Raw genomic sequence first — 27,963 nt, 5'->3', positions numbered from 1 at the left:
TATTTGTTGATAACAATTAAATGTTTTTTATATTTTTTTCAATTTTTATACAATATCATACTCATTGGATAACAAGGATAATTGATATAATATTATGTAGATACATTATTTATGACGGTAATTTGACAGAGTTTTCTATCATATTCGTTTGAACATAATATATTTTACATAAATAAAACATACAATCATTTAAAAACATATTATATAAAACTATACTGACCATTAAATAATGTTCTTTGGATAACATTTAAATAATATTGTATAAATATTTAATGTTATGATAATAAAATAATAATGGAACTTTAATTAGTTCTAATTCATTGCCTGTTAGATTTTGTACATTTAGTTGGAACTTGGGCAAAGGTGTTATACTAAATATTTTCATATCCAACATAGCGTTCGGATTTCAAAATTTTTTTTGAAAAGCTATTGCAATTGAACATCGATGGTTTTTCAAAACCGTACACGGGTTTCGGATTGGACTCGAGTAGTGCGTCCAATAGTGTGTGTATGGCATACTCGGGTAGAGGTGTTTTCAAAAACATTTCATTGAGCGTTTGTTCGTTTGATTTGCCTGAATACCGTACTGGTTCGAACATGTGCTCCGGCAAAATATGATTTGTGTTTATAACGATTATGTGTACACCCAAATTCTTCAGGTCTTCTCTTAACGAGGTGCTAGCACCGACCACGGCATGGCGCGCGGAGTCAAAAGCAGTCATTCCATGTCGGTGAGGATGTCCATTGGATGTACCGAAGTTAATAAAACGACCTGAAAAAACGTAACAATTTAAAACATTTTGTTATTGTAATAATTAGTGAACATTATAAAATGTGAATTGACTATAAGAATCTACACTTGACACTTGAGTACAGACAATAATCATGTCGTACAGCTAAGTGATTTAATCAAAAATACTTAAGGTGTATTTAGAATTATGGAGACTCAAAGGTTTTAAGCGATTATATTTTCCATACATTTAAATCAACAAGCTGGTAATGAAATGTAGAAATTTATTTCATATAAAGCATAGAGAAAAATGTATGAATTTCAAATAATTTTTCAAGATTACAATAATTATTGGACTACTAGAAGTGTATTTATTTTTTACAGGGTTATTGGCAAATTCATTGACGTAGTTCAATCATATTTTCGAGTACCTACCTTTGATGCCTTATGCATGCACATAACTTTACTGTACTACATAGTAATCAAGTCCACCCACATATTGAACTACAGTTACTTACACTCACATTTACGTACAACATGGAAATCACGAGCAATGCAAACTATTTGAAATTGCCTACATTCTGCCCCTTAAACAACAAAGAGCCGCCTTAAAAACGAATAGGTATGTAGGAATTTTAGAAAGGAAGGTATTAAAAAACAAATTTGAATCTCTATATATAGCCCAAAAAATAGATCATAAAATAGAGAATGTGCCATAATATAGTATAAATATTGGTCTTAACAAAGTATTTATGGACAGCTAAAAATATTCTCTCGTTTGTACGGTATTAATATATCAATAACTGTTATGTATGAGGACCCGATGGAAAAATAATTTAACAAGTGGCAGTATGCATACATTTACAAGAAGAACCACTTGAGTTGTTCTCGGATGAAATAGAACGAATAACAGATAATTGGATATCTAAAAAAAGTTATTCTATAGGAAGATAGGCAATTAGAATATAGTGCAATAAAAGCCCACTAAGAAGTAAAAGAAGAAGAAAAAAATGATAGTGAGTATGAAATATGAACATGCCATATTTATTAAATTGTCGACCAATTAATATTAATAAGATAATTGTTTTTTGCTATTTTTTGTATGTTTTATTGCGTTAATTAATATAAATTGATAAACAATACATTTTTTAAGACTGCATGGTAAGTAATAATTAAACATATTAAATACAATGGGTATTAGTATTATTAAAAATAGAAATTCATTGTATTATCTGATTTTCACGACTGATTCTAGTTCTTATTTTTAATTTTAAAAGATTCGCTGAATTGTAAATATAAATTGAAATATTTTTTTGGTTTTATAATTTCTTATACTATAAACATAATACTTGTCATTTGCATGCTACTAGATATTTTTCTTCTGCAAGGAAAACTGAGGAACCACAGACATATTATTTTTGGTTATAGTACAGTGAACAAAATAGCTAGTAGCACTCTACTTGTTATTAGAAATTTAATACAATTTTTTTGTTCTTGTTTTTGTTGTAAATGTGCAATTCTATGGCAATTAACGAAGCGCTTCGAAAATTGATAGGAAAATAAAAATTTAACCACCTAGCCCCAAAACATATCTACGTTAAAATCATTATCATACAATTTTACATGAAATTATCATTATAGAATTATTGTGACCAATTATTAAAATATACGTGTATAATTTATAGATGCAGTAGTTTAAAAAAAAAATACGTTGCATACCATATATAAAATAATTCTTGTTTAAATTCTATTTGTTTACCTTTTTGGCTCACTAGTAAAGGATAAAATGTTCGGGCTGTCTTGAGTGTTCCAAAAACATTAGTCTTAAATAACGTCTCCCATTGAGCGCTCTCTTGCATTTCGATTCTTCCCTTCAGGCAAACGTCTGCGGTATTTACGACAGCCCATAAACCTAAAAATGAAATAAAAATCCTTCAACAAATTGTAAGAAAATAATATTTTAGTAATAATATATGGAATTAAGAAATCGTATGTTTGGTAGTTTGTTTGAAATTCTCGTGGATTGTAGTTTTATAGTGCCGTATACTTTTGCCCCTCAAAATACGGCTTTTGAGGAAGTAAAAAAGGCTAAACTCCTCCTTAAAACGTATCCTACATATTATTATATCTCAGTATCATTACCACAATGATAATATTACATTTTATGAATTTTACATTAAGCCATAACAGTGTAAGAATCTTATTGTTAACGTAATATTTTTAGTATAAACATAAACTTTTAGATTAAAATAAGCCACTAATGTCTAATTTAGATTAACTCAAACTCATTTAAGTTATAGTAGTATTATTAAGATAATATTAATATATTATGTTGTTTGGTTAGAACTTAGAATTCATTGTTTGTACGGAATGCGTATTTTTGTCACGAATTTTTTTATTATAAATAATTATCGATAGGTTTGAAATTATGTTTTCTTATCTAATTGATAATAAAATGTTTTTTAATTAAATTACAAATCACATTTATATTGATATTTATTGTTAATATTTATAGCTCATAACATATTTAATAGTATTTTTATAAGAAAATGTGCAGTATTAAAATATAAAAAGTATATTTAAATTAAAACTATAATAATAATAATAATAAGTAACCATTAAAAAGTATGGATTAAAAAAAATCATTGGTTGGTATTAATAAAAGTAAGAGACTTGAGAATTCAAGGATACTGGGAATGTAGTATCATAATAAGTTTGATTATTAATTTAACATTATTATTTTTTTTTTAAAAACAACAGTAATTTATTTATGAAGATGAATTCGTTTTATTAACGTGATGTACCTACTTATACGTATATACGGTATTCATACATCCATACTATATGATAATATGTAAATAGCAAATTATTATTATTTCAAAGATATCATACACGCCAGCCTCATTATAAAATAATCTGTCTTCAAAAGTAAGCTCAAGTTGGAGACAAGAGTTTTAAACTAAGTAAATCTATGTTTATAAAAAATAAAACAATTGAGACAAGTATAATAGGTATTAAATCAATATATTATATTAAGTAATATTAAATGTTGGGTGCACTATGGTTACATTGAAAAATGAAAAGTAATGACAACTAAATAATATTGACAATGATTTGTCAGGTAGGTTTTTTATTTAAAAAGCAATAATTTAAAATGTATAAATAATAACTATTAATAAGTGATGAATCAATATTATTAGTTATTACATTAATATACCTAGCATTTATATAATATGTTTACTTTACAAATTATTGAAACCGTACTAAACAATTTAAATTTATTTTTTATTTTTTTGATTGTGCGTAGAAAATTTCAATAACCGTATTTCATTTAATAACACAGATCTAACATAATACCTATATTTAATTATTTTTTTAATAATTTTGCGAACACAGCAATGATTAATAATTCATACGCGTCTTACAATATTAATGTTCCATAAATCATAATATTATTATTGTTGTACGAACATACAGACGTACAGTAGGTACGTATATAATGTGTTTTTCTCATATGACTTTTACTATTGTCCAGAATGTATATATTAATTTAAAGTATTATAACTATTATTATAATCCTTGTATAGTTGTATAATAATATTATATTATGTTATTATATGTGTACCTAACTAAGGGTCGAGAGTGGAATGTTAATACCTGTCACAATCACGCGTATATTTGTAAGCAATCGGGCGCGATAGTCACCGTTAAAAATACGATAGTCGGCAAGGTTGCCGCGCTTAGAATGATAATAATAATAATTATTATTAATGTATAACTTGTTCACAAGGACTGCTCAGCGAGGTACGCCTAGTTTGCTTAAATCTATCTCGGGCATACGCATTCCTCCGCGTGACTGACATCATACATAGCTGTTTATATTTTATAGTATATATATAATATACTACAGGATTATATTATATGTATAATATATGTAAGTACAATAATAATGTATGTATTATAGACGTTTCCGAAGAGTAGGGTATGCTGGGTATGGCATCATTATAATAGGTATATTACTGTATACATAGAACATATTATAGACTGCACAGGCATCTGGCCAACAGAAAATAATATAATAATATCTGTATTACATGTAAGTATTTGTGTGTGTGTGTGTGTGTGTGTGTGTGTGTGGCTAGGGTGAAAAAGTAATTTGTTTGTAATGTTCACATAGGCAAGCAATTTATTATACTCCTCAACTTTTACAATGGCTTTGTTGTAGAAAAAGTAATTTTTTTTTAATTTTCTTACGTAAGCAATTTATTATACTATTATAACACCCGTATTATAGTAGCCATCTTCAATATCATTCAATATCTACAATGGATTCATAATTTGTGTACCTACGCTGTACATACATATACATGATACACATAGGAAATAAACATCAGGTATATACAAATATACAATATGCAACGTGCACAAGCACAATGTACTTCATACGTCATATGTATATGAAGATTTGTTTGCAAGACTTATATTTATATATTATATATTATACTTCACATTACAAGCACAATGTTTTACAATGACTATCATCGCGATAAAGGTTTAGAAAATTAAGTTACAACTTCCTGTGCAGCTGTGTAGGGTTCGTTCAACGGTGGCAGTGCGTGGCGCAAATCACGCGGTCACTGCCGGTCAGAACCTATATCTATCTAGTCCTTTTATTCTCCATCTTCTTCAACCAATTACGATTTGACCGTAAAATTGTAAGAACCACACTATTGTAACTCTATCTATATAACGTTTGACAACAAACACGCAATAATTACTTTTTATTCAGACATTGTCAAGATGTGAAAACTTGAAATATTTGCAAAAGATGTGGACCATACAATATTTTTATTATACACAATATATATATACATATATCCACTACACTATATAAAGCATACGCGAAATAATACACTGCAGATGAAAAAATACTCCTGGCAATATCATTGTTCGAAATCCTATTCTCATATCTTGTATATAATGTGTATAATATATTTCCGTGCACAGTTCCTATTCAATAAACACACAATATAATGTCATATTTATTATTACAATGTTATCAGAACGTAAGTAGAAAATATTGAAGCACTATCCATAAGAATATTTAGATCGTCTCATAGTATAATACGTCATAAATTACTGCTTATTAATTGTTGTATAATGTTCGTTATTCGATCAGGCATTAACATTTTTACCATAACAACCTATCGAAGTTTAATAAACAGGTACATATAAATAATTCTATAATATTATATATATATATATTATATTATTATTCCATTCGTTGACGTAGTATCTAACAATATAGGTACATATATGCATAATATAATATTATACTGTTTATAAATTACTGTATATTTAAAATGTATAGTTATATCTACCACAGATGGATAGTTGGTATATAGATTTCAAATATCCAACAAAATTAAAATAATTTGAACGTTTATTAAATTCTAGTTTCTCGAATTACTACGTGTAAATTATAATTTGCCCAAGGTAAACTTTGAGTTAATAACGTAAGATACTTTTATAATCTGTAATAGTAGGTTCATATTAGCCGTGTTCATGAAATAATTTATTGTTCTGAGAGATTGTTTACTAATTTAGAATTGCGTTTTTCAATAATCAATGTTTTATAGTATAATATTTAGGTGAATACTGATTGGTGCAGATAGGTCTCAATATTTTACAATTCCGTTAATAAGCGTTATATAGACTTATAAGCATAGTATTTATTTTTAAGATAAAAACTGTTCAGCTCAATGCTACATTTTTTATTACGGCGTTATAGTATTGCATTTTAAAAGGAAACTAAAAATATAATTATATGGTTGGTTAACTTTTTTGTATAATAAAAATGTATCAAATTGGTTCTGACGGTTTAAGATTGTTTATTTGTTAGGTGTATTTTACAGCAGGTACATTTCGTTGATTCGAAAGTAATTATCTATTACACCTAACGTTATTTTTTTTAAGGAGTGTTGAATAGACAATATATAATATATATAAGCCATGTTAGGGTGTGTCTTGTCTTATATTGTATGAGTAATAATATTGTTATTGTTTGTTTAATCACATTTGTGCGTTAAAAGATCAACAAATCTTGAAATTGGAACAATGGTCCTTCAAAACGTATATTATCTAGGAAGATTGGTGCATAGAATTTACAAAATATTACATGCAACTAAAAATGTGCAGATTAACTGCAAATAATCAAATTTAAAAATCTTTTACCTAGGTAGTCAGTGTTCTCTATACATATAATAATATAAATATAATAGTAATGGAGGTATAGCTATTTATTTTCTCACTATTGCATACGTGTTAAAAATACCGTATTTTGAATAATAATAAATACAATGACTAGTTAATCCAAATTAATGTAAAAAATATTGCATAGGAATGCATCCATATTATAGTGTATCTTTATGGAAACAGACGAGTAAACATGTGTAATAGTATCCATATATACGTATATAGTAAATAGATAGAAATAAGATTATGGTCTTGTAAAAAAACTAATCGATTTTCGGATTAAAATATAAAAAAAAAGAAAAACAGTTACGATCAATTATAGAGACCACTATATAAGAAGTAATCGCACAAGTCCAAATGATTATTATGTGCCTATGCCCAACCTATACCGATTGATTTGATACACTTTGCTTGGCCGGTCAACCGAATTCGATTAATCAGCCAATACTTATAATAGTTATTATACTTATTAGTACTCTCAAACAACCGCGACAGCGCATTCATTTAAAGACTATAGGTACACAAACGGAATGTTTATGCACGAGATTCAGAGATTGTGACTAAAAAAAAAAAATACGCGTCATTACCGTGTTATTTTGTTTATTGTTGTATAATTGTTAAATTCATCGGCCGTAAACAATTTACTGTCTTTTTTCGGATAGCATAATGTAATTACCACATGGTAGACGTGTAGTGTAGTACCTGTGTGTATATATATATATATACGCGCTCGTATTGTTATTGTTATTGTTATTGTTATTATTATCATTATTGTATACCTGCGTACTGATAAGGCTTATAATTAATATAAAATATGAACGTATTGCTCGTGAGCATACTAATTCTGCAGCATTTATAATAATCATCTGCTGTGTAATCGCCACGGACGATCTTTCGCAATAACACGCGCCCAATCATTATTATGTGATAATACAAGCGCGCTGTGTGCGAGCTCGATCGAAACGCAATACACATACAATAAACAAACATGTTTTTTGTATTACCTTCCAAAGAGAACGCAAGGAGGAATATAAATATACTAATTAGTAGTTATCGTAACAAATAGAGCACGGTATAATACTTTTTTTCCCCCCATTCTATATTCTGCAATTATAAATTATTTCGATAATCTTATAATATATTATACGATCGTGGATGTATCAGATATTAATATTTTATTGCATTTATATAGTGTATACATATTACCTACAGACATATATATATATATATATTCATCGGCATACCTACGATCATTGTAGTATTACTTCTTCCAACAGGGCCGGTCACCGCGATGTGAATGACCGAGTAGCCTAACAGTACACAACATACCAGCACATGGTGCGGCAGTTGTCAAAGAGAAAGTATATATAGCGTTTCAATCGTGTAATTTTTTTTTTCCATGTCACTTTACCATTTAGATTTTCTGTCATAATCTATATACGCGTGCGATATATGTTTATAATAATATATATATTATATAGTGTGTGTGCGCGTGCGTGCGTGTGGGTATTATTTAGAAAAAAAATATAGAAGTTAATGTGTCAAACTGTGACAAATGATATCGGCTGTTAAATGTATAATGATATACCTAATACCTACTGCACAAAACAACCCGACGAATAATATGCGAAACGAAAAAAAAGAAGATCGGGGACACGACAATTTCAGCGTTCATTGTAATGTAATATAATATATAGAGGGAATAAAGTAAAGATGTCTTTTTTATATTATTTTGTTCTTCCACATTTACGCAAACTCACATATTACAATATTATAATTTAAATAGTAAAATACTAGGTATCTGCATATTAAAATCATGAATAAAAAAATATAGGTAACATTTTATTTCATAATTTAAGTACTAACCTATTAACTTTGTATTATTATTTATATTAGGTATACAACTATTAAATGTAACCTCGTAACAACTATTTAATAGAATTTCAAAAATAGAAATATGGGGAATCTGACCCCCAAATCACCCTTGTAGACGTCACTATTATGGTTAATTATTTGTCAGTTGGAAAAAAATATTTTCCAACAATTTTCCATGATAGCTCAAGGCACGTTGTGCCCTATATATGTACATAATACATATATTATATATATAAACATAATGCTTACTTGCCCGTTATCTAAATGCACTAGATTCCTTGTTATATAAACCAGTTGCTTCTGCTAAGAGCAAAACGAACTCGTTTATATTATATATAGTAACAGACGTTTACTCAATAGAGTTATTTTATTTTAATGCTTAAGAACGTCAATGTAGGTTAATATAAGTAATTACAGATAAGCTGTGTTAAAGAGATCCCCTCTTGAAAATACATCCTTTAATTAGTTGTTCGTGATATATTATAATTTATAGGTACATACATACCCAATACTTATACTTATATACTATACATATCATAATAAATATATAGTATTAAATTAAACTGGAAACGAATAAATTGTGAACTGGTTTAGACATTTTTCTAGAGTAATATTTAGAAAAATCAAATTTACATAAATTGAGTGAGACACAATATATATGAGATACCTAGCTAATGTGATATGTGTTTACAAAACTAATCAATTCTAATCTTTTAATTTAATATTGATTATAATTTGTTTTATTATATGTTACCAATAATATTTTTCTATAGAGTCACGAGTCGGTGTAAAATTATACAATATTTAAAAAATACATATTATGATTATAATCATTGACGTAGATATTATGCTCCTAGTGTTAAGTATATTTTCAATATTTTCAATAATTGTAATAATCTTATCGATTCCTAATAACTTACACATGCCTGGTGTGGGCAGCTGCCTCACAAACAAAAATTAAAAAACTACATTTTCAAAAATAAATTGTTTTAAATAATCCTAAAGACCTCGTGGTGCATAAGAAACAAATTACTACACAATGATACGGGCCGACCATAACTATCTATATAACACAACAATCCAAAAATGTCCACGAAAAGTTCACAAAGCTGACGGAGCACTCCACTATAAAATTGGCAGAAGATCCACCAATCTAAGATTAAAACCACGGCTACCATAGGATATTCTACTTGTACCTAAAGAAGATATTTCAGATTCAGATTTAGATCTAGACTTATAATAAGCTAACCAAAGTTAAAAGTTACTGTAAATATTATTATAAACATATAAATCGTAAATTATAATTAATATTGAAAAAATACGTACTCTGTGCATGTATTGACACAATTAAATCAATAAATGAAAAAAAGAATCTTATTGATTTAATAAACATAATTAATAATCAAGATTGATTTTTTTTTACATAATCATAATAGTTGTTCATGTATAATTCCCAGTAAGTATTATAACATTACAGTATTTTAAGCATTACCCTTGCATTTAACATTATTCGCATAGTGTTCACAAAATATGTGAACTTGATAAGTCTTGAATTTTTTAACACTGTTGTTTTCAAGTGATCTGAACGTATGATATGTATTATATTAATATATGTATTATGATATTTTCCTTTTTTATGTGCACATCAAAAAAATACTTGATTACATAATACTCTTTTCGAATTATTTATGCATTATGGATGAAAAACAAATTTTACTATGTCAGAATAGTATTCAATGGGAATTTGCCAATAGTCATGATTTAATTTGTAGTCTACTAATTTATTCAACCATATTTCCATATATCCATGTGTAGAATTTAATTTTAACATTCTATTTTTAAATAATTTGTACCCGAGTTGGACCAGTTAGATTATTTGTGTGTGAAATTGTGAAATTTAGCTTACTCTTATAATTATGTGGTGCCGATGGTGTATTAGTATTCAATAAGTGTCCAGTAATAACAAACAACAATGTAATAAGACTCCATAACTCATATGATTATATTTATGTGCTTAGTCGAGTATTTTAATATTATTATATTTATTTAAGATACATTTTTTTTTTATCATGGTACGTAAAATATGTTAAAAAAAATTTTACAGTAATTAAAATACTTTACATTATAGTACATTATAAATATTTTGTCGAAATAATCAAATAGAAATTAAACTTATTAAGATGATTTTGATCTCGTAAATAGTTTTTATCCTGGTAAATTAGTAAAAAAACAAAATATATACCTACTAATCAGAAGTCTGATCTTTGAGTTTAACACTTGAAATTTTATTTCTAGTAGTTAAAATATTAATATTTAAAACCAGAAAATTAACATATAATATCAAATTTAACAATTACATTGTGGGTTTGATTTTATGCCTAAATAATATACCTACTTATATTTTCACATGTCATAACTCATAATATCTGACTGATATGTGATAATACAAGTGATAAATTCCACAAGTAATTCTTACAGTAAGAGGCTATTTATTATTTGTATAGATTAAAAAATATTAACACAACTATGTATAACATTAACTGTTTTATTTTACTATAAATACGTTAATATGCAATTTAAATTTAAGACCGGTCAATGTTATTGGATATGAACTTGGTTATTATCATTTATCATTAAGTCATACACCAAAAATGTTCGTCTTATAATCGATGACGCCATCTGCATAGAGAATGTGCGCGTAAATATAATTTTCACTCTATAATATAATATAAAAATCGAGAAAGTATCTTGTATGGTTGATTCTTAAGGCAATATTATTTTTTAACTGTCGTTGATCTCCGTGAAAGATTACATTTTACTGCTCAAATTTTTCTCGTTTTTCAACTTTCGTGGCATATATTTTTATTTAATTTTTAAATTATCGCACGTTTTACTGTGACATTATTGTTTTTGATAAATATATTTATTCAGAGACAAATTAAAACAATGACACTCACATCTTTACGACGCAGTGGTTATTATTAAATATAGCTACTTCATAATTTGTATTATTTTTTACTTGCGACAAATCATTCGGTAAGGAACATAGGAAATATTATTATTGCTTCTATAGGAAGGTGAAAATATTTTATTTTAGTAGGTTCATAACTGTAAAGGAGGATACGGTTGGTTAGAACACGTGTACGATTACATGTGGCGAAGATTTGTCACTGAAAAAGTATAAACCCGTGTGGTCACTGGTCACTCACCCTAGAATTAGTGACACCGGCTCATGCTTGATCTCAAAACATATTAATGGCATCAAACGCTGGGCCACACCAGGCCACTTAAAATATTATTGTAATGGTACATAGTATATCAATACAGTACGTAATATACGATTATACTGAATTTTATATTTTCTACATTTCTATAATGTGTGTATTATATTATGTGAAAATACAAAAATAAAACGACCAACAGTAATAATTTAAATTTATTTAAGTGTTTATAGTGTTTATTTTGTGAGATCCCTACAGTGTTATTAATTTTAACTATATATAGTAGTATTTACATAGCATGAACTGTTTCGTGAATTTTCTGTACCTAAATTAAAACTTTAAATCCGATGATATTGATATTTTATACGTTTGATTTCATGAATAAAAAATTAAAACACTAACCTACCCATTTACAAGGACATCGCGTATACAATAGAAGGTGAAACGCCGTGTTTAAAATTTAAGATGCGTTTGACACTATTTTTCTTTCGATGACAAAAATTATTAAGATAGTCTCTACACTCACTTTACGGATACGAATAATATAGTCGGGTTTGCTTAGCCAATGTAGGTTATTGTTGGTAGTCACTATAGTTGCCATAATCATATACCTGTCTAGGAAATCTACGGTTTAGCTTGAGTTTTTTTTTCTTTTTACAAATTAGGCACAGCCGACAGAATGTGAATCAACGTGTTTAATTATGATTTATATGAATTTTAGATGCATAAAAATTAAATATATACCTATTTACAAGCGTATACTTTTATTTCAGATAGGTTTGATAGTTTTATCAAAATAATTATGAATTAAGCACGTATAATATAATACGTTAGAGTTATACAGGCATAACTTCAAACACTATGATAATTAATGTAAATATACTTAAATACAATTATACTTCTAATATTCTAATATAGAACGAAAAATCTAAAAAAAAATGAATCCTATGAAATTCTTAAATAAATTATTATAAACTATACATCATGAAATCAATAAAATGAGATAAATTTTTATTTCTCAAACAAGATATCAATAAGTACCTAATTACCAAGTATAAAAATCCAAAAATATTGTAAATTAAAAATTAAATTAAGGTTATTGGTAATTATTGGTACTTAATATAATATAATAATTAATATACCATATTATAAAAAACAGAATTACAATGATTATATACAACTTAATATATACTAATATAAATATATAATAATAAATTGTTTTGGTATATATAATTAAATTGCAAAATGCACTTTCAATCAATTATGTATTTTTTTGTTAATATCTCTAAGTTTGGATGGGTTTGAAATATGTAGTTTGCTCAAAAATTAACTATAATAATACTTACTAATGAGCATGATGAATATAATGAGTATTTACCATTTAAATCTAAGCAGTATGCAGTTTACAAAGAATACCTACTTTCTTTTCCATTGCATAATTATTATTAACTATTATATTTTTATCGTATTATTAACATTTAACTAGCCATTACTATTATACCTAATTACTATTATTTTTTATTACTTACCTATAGAGTTAAAATTAAAATAATGTTTATTGAAATATATCAATTGAATTTTAGAAGATTTTTAAAATTATTTTGGCACATTATAAAGCCTTCTTACAATCACTGTCCATTATTTTATATCCATATGATATCTAAATATGTGTCATTCAATATTTCCACCATATTTTTGAGATTTTCATAAATAATATAGATTTTATAATATTGTGAATCATATAATGATGTTATATGTAATTAATATTATATTTTAATTAAATTATACTCGTATATATACGTATTATTCAGAAGATCAAATTTTTTAGTACATTAACATCTAATCAATTACATATCTGTGCTATATATACAGATTATTAAAAAAAAAAATGAATGTTATTTCGATGCCTCAGAGATATTCTATAGATACAGATACGAGATGCTTATCTATGAAAACAAAATTTATCAAGGATATAATATCTCTAGGAAAATTTAAAACTGGAGATTAATATGTAATATAATTTTGATACCACGTTTTACAAAAATGTTAATAATTATTATAATTAAATATAAAACAATAATAATTATTGCTTTAATTTGTTTTATCGTCATTTTCATCGTAATCTATTTTATTTTATAATATTTTGTCATTTCAGTTGAATTTAATAATCTTAAAAATCATAATTCAAATACAATAACGATAGGAAATAATAGTGTTTATTCAAATATATATCCTATATTATAATTTCATGACTTCGTGATTTGTATTTTTACGACATATAATTTTAATTTTTTTTTTTTTTTTTGAGTAAATTCAACAGGTTCAGTACCTATTTTACAGTATGTACAGCAATAAAATGATGAAATTTTAAACGGAAATCCGTTTGATAAAGAAAATAAATTTACAAATTATATAATATAAATTAAATGTAGGTTGTTTTGTGAATAAAATGAAGGCTACATTATTATTATAATGTATAGGCTTTTAATACGATACTATGCCAATGTTCGAACCCAAGACCTTGAACCGATAGTAAAATAATATGCCTCAACTTACGAGCATATCCACTTATTACGGCTTTACTAGTAAAACGGTATACTATTATGAATTAAATACGTCACTTTAGTACTACTGTTGTAGGAAGGTGTCATTTAAAAAATTTTAAAAATGGTTCAGCTGAGTATAGTGTTGTCATATGTGTAGGCATATAGTTTGCAAAGTATTTTCATTTCATGGCCGTTTATCAATTATTATTCAAAAGCCAAGTGAATGCCGAACAACAAAAACCTCTATTGTACAAGTTCGAAAAATTATTTCAGTTAAACGTTTTTATGAGTAATAATATATTATACATAACAACATATATCTACATCAAGTCACATCAGGTTGTACACTTATAACTTTGTGCGCTTTCATAAAAAACAAGTTATTACCATAAATTCATAAATACCTACAAAATTTTCAACATTCTACTAGTGATAACGTTTTTATGATTCGCAGAAACATCTATAATACAGAATAACTTAATGTGCAACTGTTCCGCCGCTACGTACATAGATATGCTATACCTAAGTATAAATGTTAAATATTTTATACTCAGGAAGGATGTTCGAGTACATTTCCGGTTGGATATCTGGTATTCAGATAACAGATTCTGTTTTAAACAGCATTCATAAAGTTCATCTATGGCTTCAGAATTACGTTGGTACTTCGTACAAGATGTTACCTTTATTATATAAAATATTAATGATATAATGAGTGGTATAATAGTATATTATATAGTAATGTATGGGCAATGGGCATGAGTGATGATCACTGACCCATCCCATAAATATAATGACCCATTCCATAAGAAAATTGTATTATTTTACAGGTTATAATTTCACTTCTTGAATAGTTGCATAATCATGCAATCCCAATATTTAAGATAATAATACTAACATTAATTATTGTGTATTTATAAAATTTAATATGAAACAAATATGAATAAGAGAAATTTTAAAAATCACAAAATGACAACTTGTTAATTGTACAAAAATGTCGTGTTTAACACTTTTGTAACACTAATAGTAATGTTAATAGTACATAATTGCATTTTATAAAATGTTGCGTAGGTATTTGCGTGGAATGTAGTGATTTAAATTTAATAAACAGATTTAGATTCATTATTTCATTAATGCAAATTTAATTGATACTTCCAGTGTAATGACTTATGTGTATATTACCTATAGCTTCTATTCTATGTATTACTTTTAAAATGTTACTTACCCCCCAAATATCATATTTAAAATATATAAATTAACCTATAATATAAAATTATATGCAAATAGGTAGCCAGGTAGGTCATACCTTTTTATTCTACACAGGTACGCCACTATCAATCTAATATTATATATTACCAGTTGGCACTCACACAACCTTCAGATGACCTTAATTTTTATTAAGTAGATACTACAGGTATCTCTCTACAATTGCATGGTTATCACTATTCATTTTCGATCAAACTGATCAAAGATTAAAATTTAGATCAACGGGCATGTCAAATATAGCGGTTTACTGACCGTCTTCGCCGGCGGGTAGATGTCTTTTGATGGTTACCACTGCCTCGTGGAGCGAATCCTCACGAGTCACGTCCAACGGCACAAACACGATACCTCCGTGTGCCCGCTCAACGTCTGTCGCGGCCGATTCACGCTGCTTTACGCGTGACCGGAGCAGGGTGCAGGCACTGGATGACAGGCTGGACGGTTGCGCGTGATCGGAAGACTCGGTCGCGTCCGTTCGCATGTCCGGTTTGTGGCCGGCAAACACCCGGAAACCAGCGGCCGCGAACCGGTCACAAAGCTGTAGTCCGACAGACGTCTCACACGATGTGACCAGCACTGATCGGAGCGCTGGAACTGCGTCCACGGTTTTCCTGCTCATTTTCCGCAACAAATATAGCACCTGGAACAAATTACCACGTCAGTAACCTAATATCGATAAATATTTTATATAAACTACAAGAGTACCTACATTAGCGTTGCTCGCTATTTTCATCACGTGGTTATTGGTTACCGAGGTAAAGGTGGTAAAACCACCAAGTAAAACACCAAGCTGGCCATCATTATGCCTACGTTAAAACTAGATTTGTACATTTTAATATAATAACACTGGGCACATTCTGACTCTGTTTAGAGAATAAAAGATATTTTTTATCACTGTATAGTGTATCATGCCTGATTATAATATAATTTTGTCAATTTAAAGCTACCAGTGGCTCTTGGCCCTTGGGGGAGGGGTTATTCAAATCAAAAAATGAATTAACAAAAAGAAAAAGGTCTTCAATTTGAAATATTTTATTTTTAAAAACATTTCGGGGGGTGTTACAACCCCCAAATCTCTCCCTTGGTTGTGCCACTGAAAGCTACTTTAATGAAAACCTAGATATTGAGGAACATTGTAAAATGGAAATAAATATAATATTAACTATGATGACCCATATGCTACCACCCTCTGCACTGTCATTCAATAAACGCATATTATTCGACTATTTTAAAATGATGGATGATTATGGCATGACAATGCATATTAGTTTAATATTTTTATTTATTTAAAATAAGAACTCATTAATCTTAAATTATGAGGGCACTGATTGGAAAACCGATGGAGCACACTCAACCACGCCTCGAAATAATATTTATAGTTAAAATATCACGCTGCAATTATGCAGTATATGAATTTTCTGAAGTATTCTTATAAAGTCAAATATGTTTATTCAGTTTATTGGCAAAACAAATAATAATAATAAAATAAAAATTGAATAAAAAATGTTGAAGTTAAAAAGTCGTGTTAATCGATAATATAAGTAATATAGTCCTACTGTAGTATCCGAAAATACTTCAAAAGAAAATATATTTAAAGAAGAGAAGTTAAGATTTGATTATTAACTTATCAGACACTAATAACCTCCTGTAACAATTAATATATCCATGGTTGTACACTTGTACCTATATATCATTAAATATGATTATTGATCATTCAACGCGTACGAATGGCGCTAATGTTCTTCCGTTTTTTATTACGCGATAGAAATTATATATTTCATGCAAATATCTACGAGTGATTACAATTGGTCTGATGGTTTAGGTCATAAAGGTGAGTGTCTTATCCAAATATAGAAATTCCGTATTTGACTTGTATATTTATGTGTATAGTGTATAAATATATATATATATATATATATATATATATATATATATATATATATATATATATATACACGTACAAGCGTACAATATACAGTAAACCGCAGTCGAGAACAACTTCAAATCTATACTTTCACCCAATTACACGCGGCCACGCGGGACGTTCGAACCGGTGTATTGGATATTACGCATGCAAATAAAAACTTGTTTTATCAACTTTTGATTTGAAAAAAATGATTTTTTGAACTTACAATACAATATATTTTTTTGATTCAAAAATAAATTTTGTACATACTGTGTAACGTCTACACTTCATTGCATATTTGCAAAAGTTCAAAATAAAAATGATATAAAAGCATAGGTATTATTACACGCCTTATTTAAATTAAATTATTTATTTAAAATGTTGTTATCTGAAAAATAGTGAAATTCGTACAGCCCACGACACGAGCATATACAAAACATTTTTTTAAATAGAAATTGACTGTAGTTGTTTAAAACAATGAAATATTTATCAGTCGTGGTGAATCTTTGAATATTATTGAAGGAATACAATATTATATGTATGTAATGAGAAAATAATAAATTCTAATAGGCTATAGACGTACTATTGTTTTTTATCATATTTAATATTTATAAGTTGCAATATAATGCACTTAGATTACTCATATATATTTTCAAAAATCACCTCCGAGTTTCAGTATTTTCTTAACATATTTTAATATACATTTATCAAATTATATTGTTACAGTTATAGTGGATTAATAATTAGTCGTTTCGTCTACGAGTACAAGTAAGTTTATACACCTATTAATTCTTGGCTTTAATCAATCAACGTTCAATGAGCCGTAATAAGTAAAGTGTAGGTGGAGAGACACGGTGGTTGGTTAATATATACACAAATTATCATGCACAATAGTTTGAGGTACCTTAGTTATTTATTACTTATTAGTTATTATAATGATATTTTCAATTGTCTTATGTACGTGTGAATGTGCGCCACGCACTAATGACGACGGTCTTTTTATGTTAAAATATTGTGTTACCTGGTGGTGCTATAAATTATTCGGCCTCTGATTTCCTCTTAATTTTTGGTTATCGTTACGAAATTTACTTCAACATTATGAGGACCAAATAATCACCCAAAAACTGTATAAAATTAAATTTGTAAAGTTTTCATTATGCGTCTTAGAAGACTGTAGTGTCTTTACAACACTTGATATTTTCCATGTGATATGATATCACGAGATGTTATTCAAATCACTTATGTTTTCCTTGAATCTAGATTATTTGAATATTATAATAATATAATAATATTGTGTATTTGTTTGCATGTAGCATATGCTAACCAACTTATTATGTTGTATGACATAAAATATAACGTCTTTCTTCAAACTACCTATATTAAAATGTCAACATTGATAAATTGACATTACAAAACTCAATTAGTTATGGCCAAATACATTAATTTCATGTTAATTGAATATTTCCAAATAATAGCTTTTGGCTATTAGAGATATTTTATTTTAAAAATACATTAGGTATGTTAATTGTTTACTTTGCGTCTATGTCTATAATTATAAATATTGGCCAATTTTCTTGTTGTATTTTCATGTGCAGTAGTATAGGTACAGATTGTTAAATATCTAATATTATATTATTTTTAATAACAAAAAAATGAAGTGTTTACAATAAACGTAGGAAAGCGTAAAAAATAAACAAAAATAAAATAATATTATTAATTATAAATTTCCACCTAGACGCCTATAATACGTTTATACGATTGTACGTTTTTAAACGCTTATGATAGTTAACCGTATATTGTGAGTAAATATATTTGAGCCAAATTAAACTGTGAAAAAAATTATTGTACTTAGCCATGATTATATTGTATAGGTAGTTTATAATTTAGTTGTGAATTGTGAATATACACGTTTTTGCACATCGCTTACCTTCCTATAGAAATAAACTTAATAAGCCAATTATTATTGTTTCCTAACCTAGAATATTGTATCTAAAAAAAGACAAGCCCTTGTTGCTTGTTCTCAAAAAGAAAATAAAACGTTCCGTTATACTCTGTGCTTTTGTTCATAAGTACCTATGCGGCTATGCGTTCTATTGAAGTATACAACTGTTTTGGTAATTGGTAACGTTATTAAATTATTATTAGCAACCCGTATACCATCCATAATACTATAGTTGCGCATTCAACTGTTTTGGATATTACACCTAAATATTTAATGTGAAAAATTGTAAAACATTTTTATCGACAACTATTATAGTAGACACCTACATTTACCTATATTATAACACCTATTTATTGTATATTTATGATTTCAATTACAGCAGACAATCATTTAATAAACTATAGGTACTAGGTTTATATTTATATTATTTTTATAAATTATCTTACTAAAATGTATTAAAATGTAGAAGCTTATAAAAAATGATTGAAGATACAAATGACCACTAAATAACTCAAGATCAAATTTCTGTAAATATTATATACTTATCTATAAAGTATATAATATTAGGTATAAGTCTCAAGTATTATTTTTTATCCAACAAAACCATTTAATTTTTTTTAAACAATAGTGAATTTGTAAATATTTGAGTAAAGAAAATAAATAATAATTCACAGAATACAGAAACCTTCCTGTGAAAGAAATTCAAGTCTTAAGTTGGTAAATTTTTTAATTTTTTTATTAATTAACCGTTTTTCAATTATTTCTATGATAAATAATTGAGTTAATGAAAATAATTATTATATTGTGTAGACTATAGAGTATAGTAGTATAAATAGGTTTGCGTTTGAATTTATAAGATAGGTATTACATGAAATTAAAAAAATTATAATTCAAATATGTGGATACCTACTTAATATTACACGATGTTGCAAGCATCTATCGCTTACATAAACCAATCATTCATTAAACATCAAATAATTAAATAATTATACATTTCTGATAAATATTTAATTTGTGACCTGAATACACTATCTATCAAAATATTTATTTTTTTAATCAACCATGTTTAATGTACACATCAATCTTTTAAAATATTTCATTAATTAAAGGTTAAATTAAATATTATGTATTTATGTGTATTTCAAATTAATTTTAGAGTTTTAAGTAATATTTTAGTAGAGTTGAGAATAATAAAATAAAAAATAAAAAATATTATTGTAATTACTTATCTATCTTTTTATTTCTATATACATTTAATCTAAACTTTAACAAGTATATTACATTGTAAAAATTCAGTTTGACGTTCATAAACATTATATACTGTATCAAAATGTTAAAAAATGTAAGAAGATCATTTTAAGCAAATCCAACTCCAATAAATGTATTTTAATATTAGTTAAAAATAGATATCATTGAAGTCATAAACATATATTGTTCGGTAATATTAGTAGTAGTTATAAATGATTATATTACTCAATAATAAATTTAAAAATTATCTTGTTTTAATGAATTATTCATTTTAAAATATCTCAATGAAATGTTTGTTTATTTTATTCAATTATTTTTTCATAAATATACATTAGTCAAATATTTTTTTTTTGCATTTATGTTATTATATACAAAGACGTAAAAATATAATTTTTTGCCTGGTTATTAAAAATGTTAATAGTCAAATCAATTCCATAATACATATTCAATGACAGCTAAGACCTAATCAATTAATAATAGTTATAGTGCCACGATAATATTGTATTCATGTGACAATAGTAATAACATTTACTATCAATTAGCATTCCATGTTGTCTTTTAGTCATTGGAAAGTCAACTATGGTGAAATCAAACATCAAAGTATTAAATATATCCACTAGCTAAATTGTTTATGGAGTCCTCACCATCATAATTTATTCATTAGAGATTAAACGTTTTTAATAATTCTATTGTGAAAAAAATAATGTTTTTCTAAACCTTCAAAGTTTTTAAATTCTTTTTTGTTGAAGATATTATACTCACTACATTATTTAAATCATGTCATCTGATTAGATATAATTTATACCTATTTAGTCACACACGGATAGAAAAAAAAAATAAACAATTAAGCTGTCATCTGATAATATTTTCTATTTTTCGTGATTAAGATGTGCTATTTATTAGAAAGTGTTGCATTATTGAATATTAATAAAAAAAAAAAAAAAAAATATTATATTAAAATTACGCTGGTGTTGACGTTTATAAAACTCTAACAATTGGTTAAAAATCATTGAAAACACCATAAACTTGGAGTATAATTTATCTATACAATATAAAGTATATTTTTTAATGTATATTATACCAATACTGACAACTTACAAGGTGTCATGCATAGAGACCTGACAAATTAAATAAGTAATAACTTTTTACAATCAATATTTATTTTTTTTTATATATATATAATTTATAGACGTTTGCGCAACAAGTACATTTTTAATTTTTAATACTGGAAAATATGGAAAATTCAAAATATCCAATTTGTAAATTTAATTTTTGGACCAATTTTTAGGGTATAGAAACGTTTATTTATGCCAAATAGTTTATTTTTTATTATATCAATATTTTATTATAGTAAATTAATTAAACGTAGGTAATAACTATTTTGAAAATATTTTTCCTTACTTAAGTATTAAGTATTGGTACTTTTTAAATCATATATTATCTTATCTATGTAGTTCTCATAACTTTTGTCATACGTACCTATCAATCATCTTATTTTTCAAGTCTTTCTGAAACACTCTGTACATATCTATATATATATATTATACTGTAGATCTGAGATCAGGTTGTAATCAAAATCGTTCAAACGAATAAAGAAAAGATTTCAGCTAGTTCAACCGTTACTCCGTAAAACAAACTTATATAGTAATAACGAACTTCCAGATGTACCTATATATCTTCACTCCAACCCGAATCGCGTATAATTATTTATATTTGAATATTTCAAATACGATTCGCGGTATTAACACGATAATACGACATCGGTCGAAAGTAACGTTACAATAATATTCTAAAAAGGCCCTCTGTTATTTTGATAGTTACCTAGTAAATTATAATAATAATTGGTAAGCGAATCTTATAGAAAGCGCTTTGAACGTTCTCGTCTACGGATTTACAAGTAAGTATATTATATAATACATGATATTATATTATGGATAGATTAAGTACCTACCAACATATTATAATAATACTTTCGTAGAGGCAAACTGCTTGTCGACTGTTTATCACTGAATGCATTGATTATATTATTACTTTATAAGTCGTATATGAGAATAATATTAAAAAATAAATATTTTATAAGCGTAACCAGTTTTGTTATTGGTTGGTAGCGTGTTTTCGTATATATATAATATAACATATTATCGATATCCCAACTACCAAGTTCCACGACCAGTGGTCGGTCACGACTTGAATGAAATTAGCAAAACACTTACATATTATAATATCATAATATTATTATGTATATATCTATACGTAATATTGGTATTAGATACATAAGAATTGATACGTAGAATAGTATTTAAGCGTACAGTTACCTACAATTTTATGTTATAAGCGTATTAAACATAGTGGTCCTTTACATATTTATCAATGCTGTGACTCGGATACTTATACCTACACTGCGTGTGTTGTAACAAATAATAATTAAAGTATCGAGTCCGATTATTTCATGATTATTATCGAATATTTTATGTAGATTCCAATTTATATATGTAATTACACATACACACACACCATAATAATGTTTACCCATTTTAACGACTGGAGTATTTTTTTCAAATAAGTAAATAAGGAGATGGAGTTCTCATTAAAAAAACATAAGTTTGTAACACCACAGGATACTTTTTAAGTAGTAAGAGAAAAAAAAATGTGGATAAGCATGCTTAGTGAATTATTCGCGATAATGTGTAAAATATATAATATAAAATATAATATTTATAGGTATGTTACCTAGGTATATAGTAGGTATACCGTATTTTATCGCTTTTTTTAGGTAAAATATATTATAAGCTACGATAATATATCCTTTATACATAGATTCAATATTCCAATTCTCTACTATATTATGTTATTGTGGTACAAATTATATTATATTGTTACCCAATCTATTATATATAATGTATAGTTTTTGATTAGTTGAAAATTGTATAAACAAATTAAAAAATTAAATTAACAAATTATAAACAAATTTGTAATAATAATAAAAAATATCAATAATTTTAATTATAAATACAATTATGTATATTCAAACGAAATTAATAGAGGCATTCAAGAGATTTCTCAAATCAGTGATTAAAATTTTAAATAGTAAGGCTTGATTGCGCAATAAAATATCAATTACAATTTTACGCATTTGTTTTATCATTTTTTTGAAGGCATATAAAAATAAGGCGATCCAATCCAATAATTGTATGTTGCAGTAATGCGAGTAATTATATATATTTAATTAATTCGATTAACAATAGTAGAATTGTATCAAGTTAAAAGTATATATAGACATAATATCATAATTGTAATAATTAATAGTAATCCTAATAATGATAACCCAGTTAGGTAGGATACATTTAATTAAGTATAATAATATGTGATAATATCGAAATAAATGTCAATTGAAAGTCTTGGAGCATGCGTTTTACAATAGTTATATACTATAGATATAATATTTATATTATACATTATTAATAAAAAACCAACTTCAAAGTTTTAAGTTTAAAAGGGATATATTTTGTATGTACAGTTTCACGAAACCAATAGTTGAAATATATGATGCTATATATACTTAAAAGTATAATATACTATTTTTTGAAGTACTTTTTGGTGAATGACGATATCAAATTACGTAATTGGAAATGTATACACTTCACGGGTAGAAATTGAATTTGTTAATATAGTAGTATAGTGTATAGTGTGAACATTTTAGCTCTATAATAGTCTACGTATCACGTAGTTATGTATCTACGTCTGTACACGAATAATATATGGTAAAGATTGCTATTACTCATGAAGAATAAAGATTCTTCAAGCTATTACTATAGGTATCGTTACTATAGTAACTATTACTTACACATATAAATTTATATATTATATTATAAACAATTCACCGTTGACATTTTTTTTTAATCATAATTTAATTTTATATATTATGTTTATTCTTTATATACTTTTTATATACGTTTATTATTATAGGTATACTGTTGTTAGTGACATTTTAAATATATATAAAAATCCTATTTTCATAATTCATGACTTTTACTTTTAAGATGCAGATAAATACAAACCTAATTATCGAATATCGTTATTAATTTATAACTTTAAAATATAGTTTTGTTATTATATCATTACAGTTCGAAGTTTTATAGGAATATGGAGGTTATTATTCATATTTGTTCTTTTAGCTATTTCCTGAAAATTATTGATAATATGCATGAGAAATCTTTCTTACACTCATTTCTCATGGCTTACTTCATCAACATCGTCAAATATTTTATTTCCGTTGACAATAAAACCAATGAGTTTATTCTGTATTTCCATATAATCATAAAATTATAAGTACATATTATAAGAAATACAAAATTTAAACCATACATCATCAATGCGTATATATGGAATAATAGTAGTAACCTGCAGAATTAAACTACTTTATTTTCAGTTTCTTTCTAATTTGCATAGTGTAATCCTATAAATATTATTAAAATGAAGCATTTTTAATCTACCACATTTGCTCTCATAGAAACTCGATACAGTTAATAAATAAATTACATCAAATATTACAGTTGCAATCGTAAAAACTAAATGCGAAATGTGTACTTTGACTACTACTCCAGTACACCGCTCTTTGAGTCTGCAGTATAGTAGCAGTCAACAAGTGACTTTTGGACTATATAGTGACAGCAATAGCGTACCTAATCAAAAGTGCTCATGGTGCTGCAGATATCAAGAAAATTTAAAAATACTTCCAATGTGCAGTGTTCTCCACATCTGACAATATATCAAGTGAATCATTGTTTGTTTAATGCAGGTTGCTGTAAAAGTATTAACTGTTATATAACCACGACAAACGTAGGTATATGAGGGATTCTAGTTTATTTATATAACAAATAATATCTTAATATCTCTAGTATAATAAATGATCAGCTTTTTACAAACGCAAAATCCTGATCACATACAGGTGTGTGCACGGGTGAGGCTTATAGTTCTATAACCTGATGCTGGGAATTGGTACCAGGTACTTAAGTAAAAGGAGCAGATAACTCACTGTTTTGGTAAACCAGAAATTTATTTGTATCAATTTTATCATAAAAATTATCGTACTGGCACCTATCATGTCTTGTATTTCTATTTAATTGTTTTACACATTTTTTTTTTTTTTAAGGAGGATGGAAAATCAAAAAAAATAAATAAAAAGCCACACATGAAACAAGAGTCTGCGCACGTCTATGCCTGGCTATACCTCTAGGTGATAGCGGTACAGGACTGTATACTTAGTATATATTTAATATTTATGCTACATATTTATGTACTATTTTGAACCACATTCGAAAATACTCAAACGATTTAATTTCAAAAATGTATTTAGTAAATAATTTAACTTTTTAATACAAAATAAAAAGAAATAAGTGCGTGCTTAAGACTGTAAATTATAATTTTATTCTGGGATAAGACGATATCTTACATAGGTAGATACATAAATATATATATATATATATATACCAGAATACTTTGAGTTTAGATATGTATTTTAATATTGTAAAGGGGACGTAGACTCTAGTCTAGCAAGTACACCTTAAACACAGCATAAGTACCTGTATTAGATAGTCGTCTGCAAAATGTAAAATATATTATTTATTGAAGCCATATAATAGGTACCCACCAGAGAACACGCTATACAACACAGGGCCAACAGTTGCACGCCCAAAACCAACGCTGTATCCTCGTCCATTGTAGTGTTTTGATGTAATAATGATATAATATAATTATTATTATATTATATGTCCACGTACCGCTGATTTACACACACACACAAACACACACGCTGGTGATCGAAAATCGTAGCATATTAAATAGATCGAGAGTTAAGTTAGGGTAAAAAAAAAAATAAAAATTAATACAAAGAATAAGTTCCGTTTTTCACCGGACCACCACCGACAACACTACGTAAAAATAATAATATAAACGAATACTACTATGCACCAACACACGACCGCACAGGACAAGGTACGATACGCGCACTGCGCCTGGTCCGTAGACGTGTTTTTATGCGTTTTGTTTGCCGCCGTCACTACCGCGCGTGCAATAGAATGTTTCAGCAGTCGTTATGCGCGGGAGATGAAGATTTCCGATTGTCATCGGCCGTATCCGATTTCGTACGTGTCCGATTGGCCGGTCACATAGAAAGTGTATATAGCTCGAGTATGCCTTTTAAACGTAGGCTGCAGTTTTTTTGTTTTTATTCTTTCCGTCCACGTTCGTTCCCTTTAAAAAATTTTAATTAAAAACTAAACGTTTCGAAGAGAGAAAAAAATGAAGCTATATCTATAATAGATACCACACATAATAACGATATAGATTGAAAGAAAAAACACTCTACATTATATATTATAATATCTATATTCCATATATTTATTTACGTAATATACAAATGTATCTATAGTTTTTTAAAGTATATTGTATATAAGCGCATATAGGTATATTTGAAACACCAAAGGTGTAGAAAGATGAAATGTGCAAAACGTCTTGGACAACAGCCAAAGACTTTTGACCCACTTTTTTTTTCACACCAAATGTCATGTTCGCTATTATTATAATATATATCTTGACAGATACACTTCACCACGTAAAAACGTGCTGATCAAATATAAAAACGAAGTTAATAAAGAAGTCATTCAACACAATATATACAAATTAATTAGTTAAAAATGTATAAGGATTTATTCCCTTTTTCGAGCATAAAATATTATTTTAATATCAATATTAATAACTTTAGGGCTAGATAACACAATATTGATTAATTTTTTTATTGATTTTATGATTGGTTGTTGCATAAAATATTTTTATTAGTCATCGCTCATCAAATTAGTTAATCGCTTAGCAAAAGATTAAAGATGTTACTTTTTTAATCACTCAATAATAATGGCTGGCTTATTAGTTCATTGTATTACGAATTTGATGTGCTCACTAATTCACTCATTAATTTAACGATA

The 27,963-nt window shown here is 26.9% G+C and overlaps 1 protein-coding gene across 1 annotated transcript; it reads right to left on the bottom strand.

The window, feature by feature from the left end:
* Positions 1-27,012, bottom strand: LOC107163785 (D-beta-hydroxybutyrate dehydrogenase, mitochondrial-like). Its single transcript, XM_089219561.1, has 4 exons — positions 26,634-27,012; positions 16,143-16,527; positions 2,490-2,642; positions 1-772 (listed from the first exon to the last, which is right to left on the bottom strand). Exons 1-4 carry the CDS (start codon positions 26,700-26,702, stop codon positions 372-374), a joined length of 1,008 nt encoding a protein of 335 aa, XP_089075687.1. The 5' UTR covers positions 26,703-27,012; the 3' UTR covers positions 1-371.
* Between the last annotated feature and the right edge of the window lie 951 nt (positions 27,013-27,963).

This window comes from Diuraphis noxia, unplaced genomic scaffold (genome assembly GCF_037042655.1).
Source record: "Diuraphis noxia isolate RWA-SAM2 unplaced genomic scaffold, SU_Dnox_SAM2 contig0002, whole genome shotgun sequence".
NCBI classification, from domain to species: domain Eukaryota; kingdom Metazoa; phylum Arthropoda; class Insecta; order Hemiptera; family Aphididae; genus Diuraphis; species Diuraphis noxia.
The sequence above is the reverse complement of the archived record's forward strand: the minus strand, read 5'-3'. Positions and strand labels throughout refer to the sequence as shown.